The sequence below is a fragment of the Myotis lucifugus genome, unplaced genomic scaffold (assembly GCF_000147115.1).
Source record: "Myotis lucifugus unplaced genomic scaffold, Myoluc2.0 scaffold_737, whole genome shotgun sequence".
NCBI classification, from domain to species: Eukaryota; Metazoa; Chordata; class Mammalia; order Chiroptera; family Vespertilionidae; genus Myotis; species Myotis lucifugus.
Window position 1 is genome coordinate 121,975 of NW_005871785.1, and position 22,187 is coordinate 144,161.

A 22,187-nucleotide genomic window follows, 5' to 3' on the forward strand; every position below is an offset into this window, starting at 1 on the left:
TCAGCAAAGATGTATCGGGAAGTATAACCGAGAAAGGGAGGACTAATGGCAGCAGGGTCCAGGCTCCCTGCACACTCTTGTGGCCGGGCCTGGCTCAGAGCTCCCCGTTACCACCTCATCTCAGCCCTGCTTTCTTGGGGAGAAAAGAGATAATTTCCTCTATCGCTAGATGAGCCAGCAGGGCTGGGAGCAGAGGGCTCACCAAGGTGACAGGTGACTCCTGGAACCAGGAAGGCCATGCAGCCTGTGTAGCCTCAGAGCACATCCCTAGGCTGCCTGAGATGATGACATGCAGCAGGGACCTCGCCAGCACTGAGGGGCCCATGACCCTCAGTGGACACTGTGCATGTGCGTGTGGGGCAGATGGGTCCCCTGAACTGCTGAGAGCCCCCCTCCACGCCGCCTCAGCTGGCTAAGGGCAGAGGAAGAACCTTTTTGTAAGTGGTTTCACCAGATGCGTCCACGCCCCGATGGCCCAGCTTCCTCCCGTGACCAGGGCCCGGCTGTCCAGTCACTGACGGGGCCTAGAGAAAAGAAAACAGGAAGCATTAGAAGTCAGCCAGGAGGAGCCACCGAGGCCATAGCTCTCCAGAAACTCTGGCCAGAGAGGAGCTTAGTCACCATGCCCAGCTGGAGCCCAGCACTGGGCCATGTGGGCCGTGCGGGGGGAAGCGGGGACAGAAAGCTGTGTGGGCAGGTTGTACACCCAGTGGGCAATACCTCACATCCAGAAGGGCCCACATGCAGACCAGACCACCAGCTCCTTGAAAAAGCTGGAGGCCGGCAGCCCCGACCACCCAGGCCTAATTTTAGGGTCTTTCCCTCAGTTCTGCTGATGTTGGAGCCAGGTCATTCTCTGTGGGGGGCCTTCCTGGGTACTTTGGGCGATTAACCAGTATCCCTGGTCCCAACCCACTCAATGCCAGGAACAACCCCAGTGTGACAAGCACAGATGTGCCCAGACATCATCCAGTGTCCCCTGGGGGCCGAACAGCCCTCTGGGCTGAAATGATTACAAACAGCATCCTCTCCTGGGAGCAGGCCCAGCTCCTGCAAGCTCTAGGGGACAGCTGTGGCAGGTGTGACATTGGCCATCCCAACAAACTTGTGTGGAAGCTACTGGCCCTCATGTGAGCCGTCACCAGAGGAGGACAGTGGAAGGGGCAATGGGAGCCTGGAGGGACACAGAAGCCAGTTTAGAATCAGGGGCCAAGGCCAGCCGCAGACAGGAACTGAGTGCCTCTTTGGTGGCTCCACCTGTCACTGACATTTAAGAAGTACCTACTGCCCTGACCGGTTTGGCTCAGTGGATAGAGCGTCGGCCTGCAGACTGAAAGGTCCCAGGTTTGATTCCGGTCAAGGGCATGTACCTTGGTTGTGGGCACATCCCCAGTAGGAGGTGTGCAGGAGGCAGCTGATGGATGTTTCTCTCTCATCAATGTTTCTAACTCTCTATCCCTCTCCCTTCCTCTCTAAAAAAATCAATAAAATATATTTTTAAAAAAAGAAGTACCTATTATGTACCTACCACCATTCAAAAATCTCACAGTCCTTCAGGCCACCAGCCCAACCTGCACTGCCCCCATCAGTTCCAGGCAGCCCTTAAATGCCCCCCACCGGCCATCGCTCCTCAGCTTGGCTTCTGTGTGTTCTGCACACTGGCCACTAGGGGGCAAGGTTCCCTCAGGAACCTTCTGTTGCTGCCCCTGCCTCACTGGCTCCCTATTGCCCTTGGAGCCCCTAGGCCCACCCATCTCCCTCCCACTGTCCTGAGCTGAGCGCACTGCAGGGCCCCAGCAAGTGGACAATGCCCTCCATAGAAGGACTCATATGGTGACTGGCATCAAGGGATAGGGACAAAGCATGCGTAGGCAGGACTCCTGCTGCTACAGGGGCAGGCAAGCCACACCTGGGCTGCTCCTCTTGTAAAATGGGGCTCAGACACGCCCCTCCTGGGCCACCTTCTGGAGTGATAGGAAACTAACCGCAGTGGGGACCCCTTCTGCACCGCCCTCGCCGAGGACAGGCAGCAGGGCCCCCGGGACAGCATGGCGGCATATATGCGTGAGAGCGGCCGTCACCAGGGAAAGCTCTCTAGGAACATGGCTGAAGACGGTGAAGACAATGGGCTCACAGGCGTGGAGAACGAAAAGGACCCTGTGCTCCTACGTGGGCTGCCTAGGGACACTGCACTAAAGGTGCTGCTCCTCAGGCACTGGTCAGGCACCGCCCTCCTGGCAAGATCCTCAGGGACTGGCACTTGCCCAACTTCCTTCCCACCTCTCTGGCCTCCCCTTTCTGGTCTCCCCCTCCCTTTCCCTCACTGGCCCAGGGCCGAGTTCTTGGGCGTCATCCCTCCCGCACCGGAACCCCTCCGGGAAACTCCCCATGCTGGCCGGGGGATGGGATTTTCCCCCAGCTCACATCTGCCATCATTTGGGCCCCCCGAGAGGTACAGTGAGGTGCCCAAGGCCACGGAGCAGAACTCGAGCAGGGCTGGTGCTGTCTTCTGGAGGAGGCAAGTCAGGATAGGACCCACAGACACTCACCTCCGTCAGGGCCGCCTTTTTCTGGGCCAAACCTGAGGAAGAGAAGGGAGACGTGAGACTGGCAGCGGGAGTCCAACCCACAGGGCCTACCACCAACCAGCACCTGCCCCTGCAGGGGCTCCAAGGGGCTCCGGGCCACTGTCACCATGCTCCCTCCCTGACACACAGGCGCCTACAACCTCACTGGGCACTGTGTCCCTAGGGAGGACCACAAGAACCCCTTGTGGGAAAGGGGAGCATAGACACAGGGCACTGAGATGGCGGGATGACTGGATGCTGGGTACCCCCCAGGCAGGAACAGCAGGAGAGACCACCCCCCAACTCTGACCCACCATTTACCCCAAAGACATCAGGTCCTTAGTGGAAAGAACTAAGGAACTGCATTTACAAAGTGCCACCCTTCCTCTGCTGGTAGGAGCAGGGCTTAACCAGGAGACACCTGGGTCACAAAGAGATCAGGGGACCTGGAGGGTCGAGGTCGGGATGATGCTGTGGGGAGGGCCCGGGGCTCTGGGGAGCTATGGTCAGTAAGCAGTGGCTGGGGCCCCAGGCTGGAGCAATGGTGCCAGCTCTATGGGCCCTGTCTAGGGAGCCAGCTATGGAAAGCCAGCAAGGACTGGTTTTACCACAGCGTCCAGGAGCGCTTCGCTGGCCTAAGGAAGCTCACAGTGAGAAGGCAGGCGATTTTCCTCCGTCAGGAACATTCCCTCATCTCTGGTTCCCAGCAGGGAGGCCTCAGGCCTGCCACTGACCTCTGAGCCCTGGTGTCCTCACCAGGGAAGTGGCTTCTGCCGAAGATGATCTGCCCAATGAGGGTGGTCAGCAGACATGCCCCCTCCCCGCAAAAGGTGTCCGCATCCTGATCCCAGAATGGGCTTTGCAGGCAGAACTGAGTTAAGGCCCCTGGGATGGGGATGACCCTAGATCCCCAGGGGGCCAGTGTCATCACAGGGTCCTTATAAAAGGCAGGCAGGAGGGTCAGAGTGAGTGATGGGAGAGGCTGCGTTGCTGGCTGTGAAGATGGAGGAAGGGGCCACGAGCGAGGATGTGACGTCTCTAGAAGCTGGAAAAGGCCAGAAATGGTTCTTCTTGGAGCCTCAGGAGGGAACCAGCCCTACCCAGACCTGGATTTAGCCCAGTGGGATCCATGTCAGACTCCTGACCCCAAATCGGTGGGAGAATAAATGTGTGTGGTTTTAAGGCAAGATTGCAGTGATTTGTTTCAGCTGCAACAGGAAACTCATTCACTAGATGTCATCTGAGGGGAAGCAAGTGATGACCAGGACAGGCCTGGCCCCTGCCCTCGGGCGCAGATTAGCAAAGAAGATCTTGGGCTTTGACCCTGAGGGAGGGTGGGTGCCCTGGAAGGCTGTGGCTTGGCCATGACATAGGTGCTCACAGGCGCCCTCTGGTGGCTGCTGGGGATGACAGACTGTGGGTGGGTGTGGGGGGCTAGGACAGGAGCCAGGGACCGAGCAGGGCAAGAGGACTGCCTGGTCTAGGTGGGAGCTGATGGGGTGGACCAAGGTGGAGGCTCAGGAGGGGGGAGAAATGGGCGGATTCTGGAGAGATCTAAAGTTAGGACAGGCAGGCTGTACTCACTGGAGGTGGAGTGAAGAGGCAAGGAGTCAGAAATGACTAAGGATTTTGACTGGAGCAATGAACAGAATGAAGGAGCTGCCAGCTGACAGGGGGATGGGCAGGAGCAGGTTTGGGGGGGATGGACAGGCGCACTGTGGCTGTGTTGAGTGTGAGACCCCTGTGAGCCCTCCATGTGGAGACATCTAGGGGCAGCTGGACCCTGAGTCTGTAGCTCAGGGGGAGCCCTGGCTGGAGACAGGACTGTGGGTGTCATCAGGGTGCAGACAGAGCCGGAACTCTGAGAGTGGACCAGGCAGCCTGGAAGGGTGAGGGTCAGGAAGGAAGAGAGAGGGAGACCAAAGGGGTCCTCAGAGAGAGGTAGGCCCAGGTGAGGGACCAGGGGGGGTCAATCTTACCCAGCAGAAGAGGAACCTGCTCTGTTCCAATCAGTGACAGTTGCACATTGTAAAGGTACAAAAATGCTGAACTGTATGTTTAAAAGTGTGAATTTTATCTTATATGAATTATCTCTCAATAAAAACATATAAAACAACCCCAAGCTGACACAGCCATAGGTGCAACCAGGGCAGCAGGGGTGCGGACTTGTGTCCTCTTTTAGCCATGACCACCACCCCAGCTGCACCCTGAGTGCCCACCTGTGTATGTGGGGTGCTGAGACCCCCTAGGACATGGTCCAGATGGGGAAACTGAGGCTGGGGGGGGCAACTGGCTGAGACTAAGTTCATGGCCACAGGGTCCACCAAACGGGACCCTGGGCCGGGGGACAAAGCCAACAGACTGAGTCACTCCCCAGGGCCCCAGACAGGGCAGCTGGACTAAGATACGCCAGCTAGATGGGAGTCAGGCCAGACCCTTGGTGCCTACTCGCAGATGTCTGAGGCTCTCCACCCGGGCATCCTGGCCACAGGGACGAACCTGGGCTCTGGCACATCCTGAGGCTCTGCCGGTGGCAAGTGGGGGCCGGAAGATGCTGGAAAGATGACATAATATTTTTATTGGATGCCCAACAGCAGAACAATTAATGGTTTGAGTTTGGGTGTGGAAAAGGAAGAGGAGAGAAGGCAGGAAGCCAGTGGTGGACCAGGGTGGAACATTCTAGACCTCGTGTGGGGGCCCCTTAACCCAGAGCCCACCCAGCGGTGACCACCTGAGTCTTCTATAGCTCCAGGTCCTTCATCCCAGGGCTGCCAAAGTAGGTCCAACACCACAGTCCTGGCCTCCTCCACAAATCATACCTCCTATGTCCTCCTGCTTCCCCACCCAAGGTGTCTGAACTCTGTGGGGGGCGGTGCAAGGGATGGATACACACACACCTTAGGGCACTGGCACCATGCCATTCCTTCTGCCCAAAACAAGCCTTCGCCAGGTCTCCCCAAGGCAGGCCCTTTGGCCTTCAGGTCTCAACCCAGCCTCCCCTCAGAGTGGCCACCTAGTCACCTCCCTGTCCTGTTACTCAGGCCACATTCCCCAGTTTTGCCATCTGCATGTCCCCACCTGCTCTCTGACATTCCTTTTCTTAACCTCATCATCTGCCCCTCCACTGCCCCCTGTGAGGGCAGTGACCCTGTAACTCTCGGCCTCCACAAATCTTCAGAAAAGGGGCAACGGCTCAGCGTTTAGTCTGTTGCAAGAGGTCATGCAGCTGTATGGGAGGGTGGTCACTCCCACTGGTTGGGTCAGGCTGGGGATGGCAGAGACCACACCCAGATGTGGAGCTCCTCCCAGACCAAGATGGGACCAATTCTTTTCTGAATGAGCCACCCTATTTTTTTTTTAAGAAATTAATTTTTAAAACTAACCTGGAGGAGGGAACGAGCCTGACACGTACAGCTGGGAGAACAGGCCCTATGCAGCCCCTATCTCAGGCCAAGACCTGCCCAAGGCACAATTGTGCTTCCTGTGGGTCTGGTCCAGCCACCAGCAGACACCTATGAATGCTTGCTGACTTCTGATGGACAAGGGACAGACAGATGGAGGGACAGACACAGTTCTCCCCCCTCTGCACACACAAGCCTCGGCAGGAACTGCTTCTTTTACATATCCTATATAATAAAGAGGTAATATGCAAATTGTCGTTAATGTGGTGAAGCTTAATGACCAATCAGCAGGAGGGCGGGGCAGCAAGCTATGGGCAGCAGAGAGCTACCAGTGGCGGTCGGTGGGGCGGCCCGCTGAGGAAAGCAACAGTGACTACGTGTGTGTGTGTGTGTGTGTGTGTGTGTGTGTGTATACATTTGATTTCAGAGAGGAAGGCAGAGGGGGAGAGAGATAGAAACATCAATGATGAGAGAGAATCATTGATTGGCTGCCTCCTGCACGTCCCCCACTAGGGATCGAGCCCGCAATCTGGGCATGAGCCCTGACCGGGAATTGAACTGTGACCTCCTGGTTCATAGGTCAATGCTCAACCACTGAGCCATGCTGGCCAGGCTGGAGCCACTTCTTCACATGATTAATGTGGAAACCAAGAAAGGGAAGCTCCCAAAAAACTGTGGGCCCCTAGAACCAAGGAAGGAGGCTTTAGCATATGTCCTTCAGCACTGGGCTCTACCTTTGGTCTGTCCAGAATGTGCCACTGCTTCCCACTCCTCAACTCCATCATCGCTCACCAGGACCAGCACAGTCTCCACAGATCTTGACCCCGCTCCAGTCTGTCCTCACAGCAGCCACCAGAGGCCGCCGGTGAGCAACAGAGTCAGGTCCTATCTCTGCTCTGCCCACAGCCTGGGAGAGCTCCCTGGGGTGAAAGCCCAAGTCCTCCCCTGGCCTAAAAAGCAACTGGAGCCTGCAACCCTGCAAAGCAGGAAGTGGCATGGGGGTGGAGTGGGGTGGGGTGGAGTGGGGTGGGGGGGTGGGGGGTGGGGGCCAGCCACAGGCCCACCTCCCTGCTGAACTGGAATGGTCTGGCCAGCCTTTGGGCACAGGAGCAGGAGGTGGTACTGAGGCAGCACGGTGTGGGCACAGCAGGGAAGGGAGCTGAGGCACTCAGTTGCCTGAGTCAGACACCATCTAACTTAATGATCTTATTTCACTATCGCATTTTACAGGTGGGAAAACGGGTTTGGAGAAATTTAGGAAGTTACTCAAAGGTGAAAAACCAGACATTGTATCTCAGAATCCAGAAAAGCAATCAACAAAATTTAACATAAACTTGATGTTCAAAAAAACTATTAAGAAACTGGAGGAAAAAAAAGTGAGGGTTTCGCCAAAACCGGTTTGGCTCAGTGGATAGAGCATCGGCTTGCGGACTGAAAGGTCCCAGGTTCGATTCCGGTCAAGGGCATGTACCTGGGTTGCGGGCACATCCCCAGTAGGAGATGTGCAGGAGGCAGCTGATCGATGTTTCTAACTCTCTATCTCTCTCCCTTCCTCTCTGTAAAAAATCAATAAAATATATTTTTTTTAAAAAAGTGAGGGTTTCAGGAAGAACTGCCTTTACTTAAAAATAATTCAAAGCAAAAACTCATGGCAAACAAATAAGTATCAACCATAGGACAAGGGGAGTAGCCGAGAGTTTCCAGGGGGGGCGGGGGGGGGCGGGCAATAGCACTCACCAATGCAATAAGGCAAGAAAAAGGGGGCGGGGCTCTAGCTGATATGGCTCAGTGAATAGAGCGTCGGCCTGAGGACTGAAGGGTCCCAGGTTCGATTCAGGCCAAGGGCACATACCCCGGTTGCAGGCTCGATCCCCAGTGGGGGGTGTGCAGGAGGCAGCCGATCAACGATTCTCTCATCATTATTGATGTTTCTATCTCTCTCTCCCTCTCCCTTCCTCTCTGAAATCAGTAAAAATATATTTAAAAAAAGGGGGGGGGATGAAGATTGGAAAAACAAAATTTTATAAAATCCAAGAGAACCAACTAACCAACCATTAGAATGAAATGGAGTGAAGCAAGGTGAAAGCCCACTTACCCAAGATCATAGTGCAAGTGTGTGAGAAGAGATAGAATGTGGGATTTCTGCCCTCTGCACCCACCCCTGCTCTTTATAGGCAACCTTTCCCTGGTTTCATGCTAGGGTTTATTTTTATCTGAAATCAATAAAAACATATTTAAAATTTACTCTAAAAATAAAATAAAATAAATAAATATGTTTAAAAAATAAAGACCTTTCAGATTTTACAGTATCTCAGACTTTTACCACCACTATTAGGTCGGGAAAGGCTAAGAATTCTAGAGTTAATAGCTGATCAGAGTAGAACACTGCAAAAACATGTTGAAATATATCAAACTCTAGTTAATGATACACACACTGAAGTGCTTACAGATGGAGTGTGCTGATGCCTGCAATTCTGAAGTACATCTAAAATATTAGCTGGAAAGAGGGAGGGATAGAGGAGGAAGGGGAGGAGGAGGGGAAGGGATGGATAAAGTAAGCACAGCAAAATGTTAATTATAGGTTCCAAGTGGTAAGTAGTGTTTCCATTTTTCAATTCTTCCAACTTTTCAGTGCAGTTGTAATTTTTCTTATATATATATATATATATATATATAATTTTTTTTCTTTTTACTTCAAAGAGAAGGGAGAGGGAGAGAGAAATAGAAACATCAATGATGAGAGAGAATCATTGATTGGCTGTCCTCTGGGGATCAAGCCGGCAACCGCATATGCCCTGACCGGGAATCAAAATGTGACCTCCTGGTTCATAGGTTGATGCCCAACCACGGAGCACACTGGCCAGACACGGTTGAAAATTTTCTTCACACAATGTTCCTCCAGGTTAAAGGTAAATTGTGATCTTTGATGCCAGGAGTTTTCAAGCATTGGGGAAACACATTTTTAAGCAGATTCCGCCTAAGGAATGTGAGTGATCACATGGGTAGCAGTGGGCACTACTGGAGCACCTGTGCCAGGCTCTGTGCCATAGGTTTCACACACACTGGCTCATCACATTTCCACCACAGGGCCTTTGCACTTGCTGTGCCCTCTGCCTGGAACAATCTATCCCCACATCTCTACACAGCTAGCTTCTGTCCTCTGTCACTCAGGTCTCAGACATTTGTGTCACCTCCTGGAGAGGTCTTTCCTGACCACACATTCATTCATTCATTCATTCCAAACTCAGTGAGTGTTTCCTGGATGCTGGGCCCTCTTTGGGGGACAAAATATATCTTTGTTTAAATATAATGTCTAATAAGAAAATATTTTAAACACCCAGGAAAGCACAGCATAACATAAAAGACACCAATATATCACTGTGTAGGTCAGCCATATCATTTTTTGTTTATCCTTTAAGTTATGGGTTGGCAAACACTTTGTGAGGGGCCAGAGGAGACCCGGCGGAGGCCAGAACAGGCATCCAAGGTGAAGGGAAGTGGTCTGTAGGTGGTTCTCAAATGGAGCGATTCTGCCCCAGGGGATACTCGGTGATGTCTGGGGCATCCGTGGTTGTCGTGACTAGAAGTGTCCTTAGCACTGATTGGGGGCCAAGGATGCTGCTCAGCATCCCGCAGTGCCCAGGATGCTCCCACCCAAGCCGGAGAGTGACCCAGCATGCCGTCAGCAGTGCCAAGGGGGACCCCGAAGCAAACACAGCAATATAAAAATGCAGAGGACAGGAAGTATGTGGGTGTCCATTATATTAGTCTCTGGATATTTACAATATTTCATGATAAAATATTTAGTTGTACTGTCCTATCTAGTTTTGTCTTTTGTTTTAACTTCCCTGTAATAAAAAGCTACAACACATACACATTCCCCATACAGGCGGTTGCCTTACCAGCCATGTCTCCAACCCTCCTGAAACCAGCAGGAGGTAAATGTCCTTGGACCCACTTTATGGCTGGGGAGATTAGGGCTTAGAGGTCTGGGCAAGTTCAAGGCCAAGGAGCTGCAGGGGTTGGGGTGCTCCCTATCACACACACCCTGGGTCGCTGCAGCAAACAGCCACTCCCTCCAGAAGCACTTCGGAGGCTGGCCCGGACGCTCCAGGTGGAGCTGCTGCTTCCCAATGTGCTCCCAGGCACCTGGGCCAGCATCCTGAAGCCACCTGGTCACCTGTCCTGGGCTCAAGTGGGCTCAAGGACAGAGCTCCTGGCGGGTTCAGCACTGGCCTGGCCCGGAACGCTGCTGGCTCGCCAATTTGTTGACCAACTTTTTTTTGTTGTTGTTGCTAATCCTCACCTGAGGATATTTTTCCATTGATTTTTAGAGAGAGTGGAAGGGAGGGGGGGGGGGAGAGAGAGAGAGAGAGAGAGAGAGAGAGAGAGAGAGAGAGAGAGAGACATGGACTGGCTGCCTTCCTGACCAGGGCTAGGGATTGAGCCTGCAACCGAAGTACATGCCCTTGACTTAAATCCAACCTGGGATTCCGAGGGCCAACACTCTATCCACTGAGCTAAACTGGCTAGGACTGTTGACTGAATTTGCTGTCTTGGATACAAACATGCCAGGGTGTGCGCTATTTCTGAGCCAGTGTCACCCACACTGTCACAGCCAGGGGGACTGGTATTCTTACAGATTTGGACACTGGGGCAAGGAAACCTGTATCCATTCACACAGGGCCCCCGGGCTCACTGTACCAGCCCCAGCCTGGACACTCCCAGCAGGGACCCGCCTACCTCTGACTGCCCCAGGTACTTCCATCTGCCTCCCTCCCTCCTGTTCCCCCTAACCCAGCCTGGGCCCTATCCACCCCTCCAGCCTGGTGCCCCCTCAGGGGTCCTTCCCTCAGGTCCTCCACTGTTTAGGTTCCCTTGCACCCCCAGGCCCTGGGCCCTGCTGCTCCCTGCACCTCTTCCTTCCCACCTCCCCTCGGCTTGGTGAATGCTTCCCTGTGCTTCACCTGGGCCCCTCCCTCTGACACTCCACCTGGCATCCTGCCTTCAGTGGTCTCTGGCTCCCCTGAGAGCGCCACAGGGAAGGCCTCCTCTCCCTCACCCACTTCGTGACCCTGCACCAGCCCAGTGCTGGGCACCGATCAGACCTCACTGAGTATCCAATGAGCAAGAAACCTGGAGGGCTGCATGGAGGAGGCTGTGGATGAGCCTCAGGAGAAGACTTGTGGGAAGAGAGCTCACTCACTCATCTTGTAGTCATTCCCTGGAGCTGGACAGCTGACTGAGGGCTGAATGCCCAGCAAAGCCACAGCTGAGGTGCCTCTGACCTGCCCTGACCCAAGCAATGTCTGTCTCCTCTCTTCAGAGGGGGAAACTGAAGCTCAGAGAAGCAGTATTAGGGTGTTTTGTGCTGAATAAAAGTTGGGGCTCATACTGCCTGAAGAAAAAGGTGTATGGGGAGGATATTTGTTAACATAACTCGGGCCAGCAAACTACCCTGTGGACTAAACCCATCCACTGTCTATTTTTATAAATAAAGTTTTATTGGAACACACCCACTCATGTACAAATCTCTACAACTTCAGAATTGAACAGGTGTGACAGAGATCAGCTGGCCTTTCACAGAAAAGCTCGCCTGACCCCAACATAACCAGAGGTCAGAGGTGATCGGCTTCAAGTCTGGTTGGACTTGGCACCTGAGGAGTCTGTCTCAGTGCTGCTGTCCTCCCTGCTGACCCCCACTCCCCCTTAGGCAGGTGCCTGACTGCCCCTCACAAAGTCCAGGGCTGGGCCCACGGGTCATGTGTAGGGCATATACAGCTCTGGCTGCTAGGCCTGGGTCCCCCCATTCCAGGAGCCAACAGCACTCTGCCTGGCTGTGGGGGACAGGGGTTCCCCAAGGGGACACTAGGTTCCAATAGAGAATATGCAACTGCAGACCTCCATTGAGGAAGGGCCAACAGCCAGATCCCAGGATGGCTGGACAGAGCACATCCAAGAGAGGGCTCCTCAGGAGTGGGCACCCCCCACCGACGCATGGCGAGGATCATGCACTGTCTCAGGACCCACGTGAGAGGTTTCTTGGCCCAGTTTTCCTCTCAGATATATTTTTACTCTCCAGCAGCCAGGCTGGGCCGAAGACACTGCACCTGAATTCCAGAATGCTGAGAGCTACAGGGGCCCCCCTCGGTCTGGCTCTTGCCGTTCACAGGGTGGATGCTCACTTTCCATCCCAGGCCCAATTTCCCAGTGAGGCTGGGTCTAGGGTTTCAGAATCCTAGGGACCGAGCTGGCTTTGTTTTACACCAAGGCAAAGGTGGCAGGGCTTGCCCAAAGTCCCACAGAAAGTTAGCTGCTGCCCGGCTGGTGGGGCTCAATCGGTTGGGCGCTGCCCCATGCACCAAGAGGTCGCGGGTTTGATTCCCGGTCAGGGCAACTGCCCGGGTTGCGGGCTCAATCCTCAGTGGGGGGTGTGCAGGAGGCAACCGATTAATGTTTCTCGCTCTCCCTCTCCCTCTAAAAGTCAATAAAAACACACACACAAAAAAGGATCTTGGCAGCTGAGCCAGGCTGGAACCAGGCCCCAGACACTTGCCTGGGCTCTGGGATTATTATAGGAACCTGCATGTCAGGGGTCCCTCTGTGCTAGGCATGCAGTAACTGCTCAACTCATGCCCAAATCTGCCCCATGACGCGAGGGTACAACTTCCCTATTTTACAGATGAGAAGAGGAGATTCTGGAGCCAAACAAGCTGCCTGATGTGGTGGCCAGCCTCCAGGATGAGCCCTGGTATCCACATCCTCCTCCGATAGCGGGTGGGTATGACCAACAGATATGGCTAAAGTGCAGCATGTGACTCTGACACAGGGCCATAAAAGACACCAACACGTTTACCTTGCTCTTTTCTTTGAAGTCTGTCCTTACTTCACTAGAGATTCCATAACAGAAAGTTTGAGCTTAGAATTAGCATAACCTGACAGACTAAAAATTGGTTTCTATATACCTGCACATGTGGGTATATATTTTTAAATACATTTTTATTGATTTCAGAGAGGAAGAGAGAGGGTGAGAGAGATAGAAACATCAATGATCGGCTACCTCCTGCACGCCCCCTACTGGGGAACAAGCCTGCAACCCAGGCATTTGCCCTGACTGGGAATCGAACTCTGACCTCCTGGTTCATAGATCAATGCTCAACTACTGAGCCATGCAGGCTGGGCACATGTGGGTATTTAAATGTAAATTAGGATTAAAACAGAATTAAATAAAAATGTTGTTTCTTGTTTGTATAGGGTATATTTCACAAGCAGAGTAGCTCCATGAGGCTAGTGGCTACACACTGGAGCACAGACACAGAAACTTCCATCGATGTCAGAAGTCTTATTACAATGAACAACATAAACTGATGAACAAAAATAGATACAGAGACACAGAAGCATGGAACAGACCGACAAACCTAAGAGGGAAGGCAGGGGAGGGTGGGGGTAAGTGATCAAACAGAAGACTTGTATGCATGCATATAAGCATAACCAATGGACACAGACAGTAGGGGGACAAGGGCATGTGCTGGGGGGGCAGGAGCGGGCGGGGAGAGGTCAATTGCGGGAAAAGGAGACATGTAATACTTTTAAAAAATAATTTAAATTTAAAAAAAAGTTTTACTACAGAGTGCTACTATAGACACTTATTTGAAATGATATTGGTGAACATCCAGAAACTTTCTTGCATTTGCATATTCCCACCAAACCCTCAAGTTTAAGAAAGAAGAAGTTTTGTATGTAATTTTTAGCCCTAGTGGGAATTTGTCAAATTTAATTTTCTATAAGAAAGATGTGTGATAATATCTGCCTCATTCTTTATTCTTGCATGTATGATAAAATCCTATATAATAAAAGGCTAACATGCAAATTGTCCCCTCGACCAGGAGTTTGACCGGGTGTTCGACCAGGGGGCAGGGCTGGCTGGCCAACCGCTCATGGACCCTCCCGCTGGCCAGCCCACCCCAATCGGCCCCAATCGGGGGCGGGCCAGCCGGACCCCACCCATGCACAAATTCGTGCACCAGGCCTCTAGTATAAAATAAATATTTAATTGGATATTTATATATATTTTTTAACATTTTGTTGTTGCTGTTAAATCTCACCTGAGGGTATTTTTTCCATTGCTTTCCAGAGAGAGTATAAGGAAGAAAGGTATGGGGAAGGAGGGAAGGAGAGAGAGACACACACACATCGACTGGTTGCCTCCTGCACAAATCTAACAACTGAGCAACATTGGCCAGGGCTTAACCTTTGATTGTATTTCACCGTGCTCTTGGATGGCTCACTGGGGGAACTGGCCACCATTATGGGAGGACACTCACTGACTTGGGGAACTGAGGCCACCACCAACAGCCACATGCAGGAACTGGCTCGGAGCAGCCTTTGGATGAAGCAGTCTCAGGTATCAGCTTGACTGCGACCTCATCAGAGACCCCAACTCAGAACCACCTAGCTCAGCCACCCTTGGGTTTCTGAACCATAGAAACTGTGAGATAATAAGTGTTTATTATTATTTAAAGCCACTGTATTTGAGGTAATTTATTTTCACAGCAATCATCTACATAATAAAACCCTAATATGCAAATCGACTGAACGGTGGAACAACCGGTAGCTATGTCACACACTGACCACCAGGGGGCAGACGTTCGACGCAGGAGCTGCCCCTTGATGGTCAGTGCACTCCCACAGGGGGAGTGCTGCTCAACCAGAAGCCAGGCTCAGGGCTGACAAGCACAGCGGCGGTGGCAGGAGCCTCTCCCGCCTCAGCTGCAGGTGGGCAATAAGGAGCGAGGGGTTCCAGACTGCGAGAGGGATGTCTGACTGGGGGATCGGGCCTAAGCTGGCAGGCAAACATCCCCCAAGGGGTCCTGGACTGCGAGAGGGCACAGGCTGGGCTGAGGGACCCCCCGTCAAGGATGTCATGCCCCGGGCCTCTAGTAGTTAAATAATACACTTGGGGTTTCAACATGGCATCATCCATCTAGACAGCTCTCCACCTGCTCTCCTCATTGGTGCCCACAGGGGCAAAGCCTGGACCATGTGGTACCAATTGACACCCACCCCAGCCTCTGCTTGTGTGCCTTCCAGGCTCCACTACCTACACTCTTCCCTCCAGGCCTGGCATATACTAGGTGTCCCATAAAGAGCTGATGAGCAAACTAAATGAATGGCTTGAATGCATACAATAAAATATTATACAGGTGTTTAAAAGGATGTGGCATCTCCAAGCTACATTTATAGAGACCAAGAACCAAGTCAGACTTAATATATTAAAAAACAAAATGCAGCCGAAACCGGTTTGGCTCAGTGGATAGAGCATCGACCTGCGGACTCAAGGGTCCCAGGTTCGATTCCGGTCAAGGGCATGTACCTGGGTTGCGGGCACATCCCCAGTAGGAGATGTGCAGGAGGCGTCTGATCGATGTTTCTAACTCTCTATCTCTCTCCCTTCCTCTCTGTAAAAAATCAATAAAATATATTTTAAAAAAATAAAAAATAAAAAACAAAATGCAGAAAAAAACAAAACAAACAAACAAACAGCAAAATGCAGCCATGACCGGTGTCTCTCAGTGGTTAGAGCATCAGCCCATGCACCAAAGGGTCACAGGTTTGAATCCTGGTCGAGGCATGTGAGGGGGGCAACCAATCAATGTGTACCTTTCACATAAAAACAGGCACAAAGAGCAGCAAAATAGTCCAGAAGAAGCCAACTTACAATCCAGAACTAAACCTGCACATTTACAATCAACTGATTTCCACAAGGGTGCCAAGACAACTCAGAGGAACAAAATCATATCAACAAGTGATGCAGGGACACCTGGATCTCCACACACGGGGAATGAAGCTGGGCCCTACTGCACACCATACACAGCATTAACTCAAAGCATATTGTATGGAAACTAGACTTCTGGTGGTGAGCATGCTGCAGTGTATACCACTATTGAATAATAATAACGTTGTATACATGAAACTTATATATTATTAACTAACGTTATCTCCATTTAAAAAAATACATCATAAATCCAAATGAATTTAAGAGCTGAAACTATACAACTCTCAGAAGAAAACAGGGGTACATCTCTAAGACCTCAGGTTCAGCAGTATTTTCTTAGATATGACAACTAAAGTACAGCAACCAGACAAAAAATAAGATAAAGTAGACGTCATCAAAATTAAAAATACTTGTGCAGCCCTGGTTGGTCTGGCTCAGTGCATAGAGCGTCGGCCTGCAGACTAAAGGGTCCTGGGTTTGATTCCGGTCAAGGGCACGTACCTCGGCTGCAGGTTTGATCAGGCCCCAGTCACGTGCGGGAGGCAACTCATCCATGTGTCTCTCTCACATCAATGTTTCTCTGTCTCTCTCTAAAAATCAAGGGGAAAATATCCTCAGGTGAAGATTAACAACAACAAAAAAAAAGAAAGAAAGAAAGAAAAAATACAAGCAAAGGTTCTGAAGAAACATTTCTTCAAAGAGGATACACAAATGGCCAGTAAGCCCATGAAAAGTTGCTCAACGTCATTAGTCATCAGGGAAATGGAAATTAAAACAACAGGGAGCCCAGCCGGAGAGGCTCAGTGGTTGAGAGTTGACCTATGGACCAGGAGGCTGCGGCCTCAATTCCCAGCAGGGGCGTGCAGGAGGCAGCTGATCAATGATTCTCTCTAATCAGTGATGTTTCTATTGCTCTCTCCCTTTCTGGAAAAAAACAACACAGGGAGATACTACCTCACACCTGCCAGGATCGCTAGAATGAAAAAGATGGACAATAACAAGTATAATGAGGATGTGGAGAAATCAAAGCCCTCGTGCACAGTTGGTGGGACTGTGCAATGGTGTGGGCCACTGTGGAAAACAGTCTGGTGGTTCCCTGAAAGGTTAAATACAGAGTTTCCATGTGACCCAGCAGTTCTGCTCCCTAGGCACCCACCCAAGAGAAATGAAAACATCTGTCCACACAGAAAGCTGTACATGCATGTTCACAGCAACACATTCACAGTAGCCAAAAGGTGGAAACAACCCAACTGTCCGTCCACATGCTGGAATATTACGCAGCCATGAAGAGGAATGACAAACTTGCTACAACGTGGATGAATTCTAATAAACATGACCCTAAGTGAGAGAAGCCAGGCACAAAAGGCCACACAGTGTGTGATTCCATTTATGTGGAACATCCAGAACATGCAAATCCAGAGACAAAGTGGGTTTAGTGGTTGTCAGGGGCTGGGGTGGTGGGGTGGCAAGTGACTATTATGACTGCTGATGAGAGCGGGGCTTCTTTTGGGGGTGCTTAAAAGCCAGCCATAAAAGGACAAATACTGTGTGATTCCACTCGGATGAAGTCCCTACAGGAGTCAGATTCATAGAGACAGAATGTAGAACAGTGGGAGCCAGGGGCTGGGGGAGGGAGCTGGGAAGTGATGCTACTGGGAGTGGACTTCCTTTTGGGTGGTTAAGAATGCTTTAAAATTACCGTCGTATCCTGCTTGAAAGCAGAACAGTTTTGTGCTTGCTTTTAAAAATTCATTTCTTTTTGTACATTCTCAAACACAATTATTCTACCTGGAAATCTCTTTAGACAAATTAATCAGTTCATTAGGTATGTTTTCTTTAAAAAATAAAAATAAAGAAAATAAAATTGACTGTGGTAATGGATGCGCGATGCTGTGAATATAGTAAAAACCAATGAATGATACACTTTAGGTAAAATGTGAATTATATCTCAATAAAGCTATTACCCCAAAAAAGTCTTTAGATAAAAAGTCAAAGTGCAGAATAAAGTATACTTTATAAACACAATGGGAGGAGGTGTGTGACCAGGGCAGCTGTGCATGGCCAAGTGCCTCCCAAGGGGACAGAGAAGCTGGCAACAGAGGTGCCTGGGGGCGGAGCCAGGCTTACATTTTGTCATGAACATGTGACGTCTTTCCAAAGGAAGGAAAAGAAAAATCACAAGAAAGTGCTGAATTCTAAGTGGGGACAGTCCTCCCCACAACACACAGGGAGATACTACCTCACACCTGTGGTGACAGGACACTTTTGGGGAAGAGCAAAGGGCTTGGTATAGCTGGTGGGTTGGGTGCAGCTGAGGGCTGAGAATGAAGTAGGGGGTAGTCCCAGGGGCAGATCCCTGACAGCAACCTACCCTGGCCTTCCTCCCCACACCGAGATCTGCCCCCACTCTTTCTGCCCCCTCTGTTCCTCACCCTCCCTTGCTATCCCTCCACAGAATGAATGCATTTCCAGAGTGGTAAACAGGAAGCCTTGCAGAGGACATGGGGGTGGGGGGAGGATTAATCCAGAACTCTGCAGGCCCCAAGCCACTCACTGGACAGTTTTCCAAAGTTCCAGTGTTCAAGAAAAACAGAACCTTCACTACTCAGGCCACAAACATGCCCAAACACCTGTGTGTGCCCAGCACACGCCCTGCCACCAAAGTCCAGGGCCCCAGACTCTGGGCAATGCCAGCCCACAGGACGGTGGACAACCACCACTATGCATGGCCCCATGAAGCTGTGGGAAGGGCTCTGTGGGGCAATCTTGGTTGGGGGAATTGGACCGGCTTCCTGGAGGAGCAGGCAGAGGACCGGAAGTGTGCAGGGTGGAGGAGGGATGACGTGGGGAGGGAGGCTCATTCTCAACGGGTCCACAGGTGAAAGGATTCGGGCAGCGGATCAAGGTCCACAGAGGACCTGTCAGCCCTGGAAGGAAGCTTGTCCAATCACAGGTCCTCTGGTGACCCTGCTGTGCCCAGGTCTCTAAGTGCTGGACTGAATTCTAGAGAGGGAACAAACAGTTCCAGCTCAGGACGGTTCTGGATTAATTGATGAAACTGTGAATACTGCACCCATATTAAATTTCCTACACTCGACCCCTGCACTGAGCCAAGAAAATATCTTTGCTTATAAGATATATAGTTGATGTCATTACTCACGAATTCCATAGCTGCAAACTCACCTTCTGGCTAAATTTTATTTGTAATCCCACATCAATCCTCATGTGGCTTTCACAGTCATTCACCGACACATGCAGGGTAGTGAAAAATTTGAGTCACCCCCACATGTACCCAGCAGGGGTCAAACCAGGCGACGCTCTCTGCCTTTTTGCCTCAGCTCTTATACTATACGCGTCCTTTTCATGGTCTAGCAAGTGCCACTTCTTTTACATGTTTGTACTTTTTGTTGGTGATTTGCTGTTTAAAATGTCTCCCAAGTGTAGAGCTGAAGTACTGTCTAGGGTTCCTAAGCACAAGAAGCTGAGCTGTGCCTTAGGAGAAGATGCATGTGTTAGAACTTGGTTCAGGTGCAGCTATAGAGCTGGGAGCACCATGTTAATGAAGAAACAATGTGTGTTAAATAAGTGTCTTTAAACAGAGACACAGACAACACAAGGTTACTTATTGATTAGCTGAGAAACGTAACCAGAGGCTTGCAGGAACCTGAAACCCACATTTCCTTCCCCAGGAGCAGTGGTCCAGGGTTCAGAACTCAGGACTCATGGCAACACTGAGAACAGAATTACTGTGAACGAGAGTCAACTGTACTGATGTATTTAGGGACATAGGGGCATCATGTCTGCAATCATAGGGTATCACGTCTGACTTCCCAAGGGCCCGGCAAATACATACACACAGATAATGCAATGAGGCAAGACATTAACAGCTGGGGAACCTCAGTGAAAGGTATGACAGGTGTTCACCTCCATATTCTTGCAACTTTTTCTTCAGGTTTGAAAGTTTTCAAAATAAAATACTAAAAAAGAATAATATATGTAAAGACAGGTAGGTACAGGCACAGAAATAAAATACTAGAATGACGGTCATTGATTTTGTAGAAAGGAGAGGGAGAGACAGAAACATTCACATTCTACTGCGTACGGTTTGGCCGTTGCTTTTCACAGTAAGCATGTTATTACTTGTCATTTAAGACACGCCTGCTGCAGGAGACACAGGCAGACAATACGGGACAGAATAGGAAATCCAGAAATAGACCAGCCACATACAGGAGTTTGGTATATAATCAAGGTGGCATCTCAAATTGGTGAGAAAAGATTATCCAGAAAGTGGGGATCAGGTAACTAGGAGACACTTGGAAAAGCCTGATTCAACTAAACCCTTATTATGTCTTATGTCAGGATAAATTCTAAATATAGTTAGAATTTAAATGTTTAAAAAGTGCAATTACAGAAGTACTAGAAGAATTTAATTATAACCGCTGAACAGGGAAGACTTTTCCATCTATGAAACCGAACTGGGAAACCATAAAAGGAGAAACTGGTAAATTTGACCACAGAAAAACAACACTACCTGCCCGGCATTAATAAGCAGCATAAGAGAAGACGGAGAAAAGCTACTCGCACTTGTATCATAAATTAAAAGAAAAAACTTTCATAGTACATAAAGAGTGCCTACAAATCAATAAAAGACTGATAACTCAATTGAATATGAGAAAGACACAATTATACAGATCCCAGAAAATGAATATGTTCTCAAATGTGTGTGATTAAATGTAGGAACAGGGCTGAGCGATAAAGAGGGGTCAGTAAATGTGGAACCAAGATAGATGGGAACTGAACCCACAGAGCTCACTTAAGCAAAGGCAACAAAGATACAGCCTGTGTGATGGCCCTGACTCCCTAGTGGGTGACATTCCATTTTCCAACTCTAACAGAAATACAGAATACTATAGGGATGAGAGGGCAGATCCTCCCACCAGTCCTGTCACTGTCCATGTGACCTGGGTGGGCAAGGCACTATATTGCAGGCTTGTCTTTGCTCCCTTGGCTGGAAAAAAAAATCTCTATATATAAAAGCCTAAGCAACCTTTCCGACCAGTTGAACAAACAACCTGTGGACCGATCATTATGATGTGCACTGACCACCAGGGGACAGACGCTTAACACAGGAGCTGCCCCCCTGGTGGTCAGTGTGCTCTCACAGCCAACCTCCTGTGGCTGGCCAACCTCCCGCAGTCCCTTCTCCCGGCCCGGCTGAGCTGGGCAAGACAGCCAGGCCGAAGAACCCCACCTATGCACAGATTCGTGCACCAGGCCTCTAATATATATATATATATATGTATATATATATTAATCCTCACCAAGGATATTTTTCCTTTTTTTTTTTTTTAAGAGAGAGAGTGGAAGGGATGGGATGAGACAGAGAGAAAAAAACATTGATGTGAGAGAGACACATAGATTGGTTTCCTCCTGCATGTTCCCTGACGGGTCTGGGATGGAGCCTGCAACTGAGGTATGAGTCCTTGACTGGAATTGAACCTGCTGACGCTCTATCCACTGAGCCAAACCAGCTAGGGCTGGAATATATTTTTAATAAAACAAAGATGACACAGTAAGAGAAAAAACAATATGAAGAGCTTTCACTCCTATTCACAAGATAAATCCAAATCGCAACTATGCTGAGATGTCACTTTGCACCCAGAAGATTGGCAAAGATCAGAGAAATGGACCAGACACAGGCGCTCTCACCCACTGACGAAGGGAACTCAGAACAGTCCATCTGGTTCTGGGTTGATCACTTTTTTTTTACTGTCTGTATTTTATGATGTTCTGACATCTCAGGGGCTCGCAAACCTGGGGGACTGCCTCTCCTGGCATTGGCCAACTCAGAGATCACAAACAACTCCCTGTGAATGCACCTTGGATGTATAAACCAAGCAATCCACACCCCCCCAACCTCATCTAACTCTCTCACACAGCCCACAGCCCCCTGCCCCAATCACCGTAGGGCCAAGTGCCAGCTGGCCCTATCATGCAGAGCGCACTGAAATTATTCAAACTAGCCAATCGTAAGCATTCAGTGTACCTACGCTGCCTTGTCCAATGCATCCTAACAAAACCCCAATAAAGGCAGATGCTTTCCTCTTATCACTCTGCCTCCTGGTGCTTCCCCATGTGCCCTGCGTGCCCCTCTCATCTTGGGAACCATGAGTAACAAATTCTTTCTCAATGGCAGCCATCTCCTGATCTGTGGACCTCACCACACCCGATAAAAACACATCCCAGCCCGACTGGCATGGCTCAGTGGTTGAGCGTCAACCTCTGAACCAGGAGGTCATAGTTCAATTCCTGGTCAGGGCACATGCCTGGGTTGTGAGCTCGATTCCCAGTGTGGGGTGTGCAGGAGGCAGCCGATTGATGATTCTCTCTCATCATAGATGCTTCTATCTCTCCCTCTCCCTTCCTCTCTGAAATCAATAAAAA

At 50.4% G+C, this 22,187-nt stretch overlaps 1 protein-coding gene across 7 annotated transcripts in view; it reads right to left on the reverse strand.

The window, feature by feature from the left end:
• PIP5K1C (phosphatidylinositol-4-phosphate 5-kinase type 1 gamma) overlaps window positions 1-22,187 on the reverse strand; it is a 55,018-nt gene that overhangs the window by 25,480 nt on the left and 7,351 nt on the right. For all 7 annotated transcript variants that reach the window (XR_002827016.1, XR_002827015.1, XR_002827014.1 and 4 more), the window contains exons 2-3: window positions 2,550-2,581; window positions 432-524 (exon numbers count right to left, since the gene is read on the reverse strand). Coding sequence is in view for 4 of the 7 variants with exons in the window: in XM_006105932.3 (XP_006105994.1) it covers window positions 432-524; window positions 2,550-2,581 (125 nt within the window). In the remaining 3 variants the exon portion in view is untranslated. The remainder of the gene's footprint in view (window positions 1-431; window positions 525-2,549; window positions 2,582-22,187) is intronic.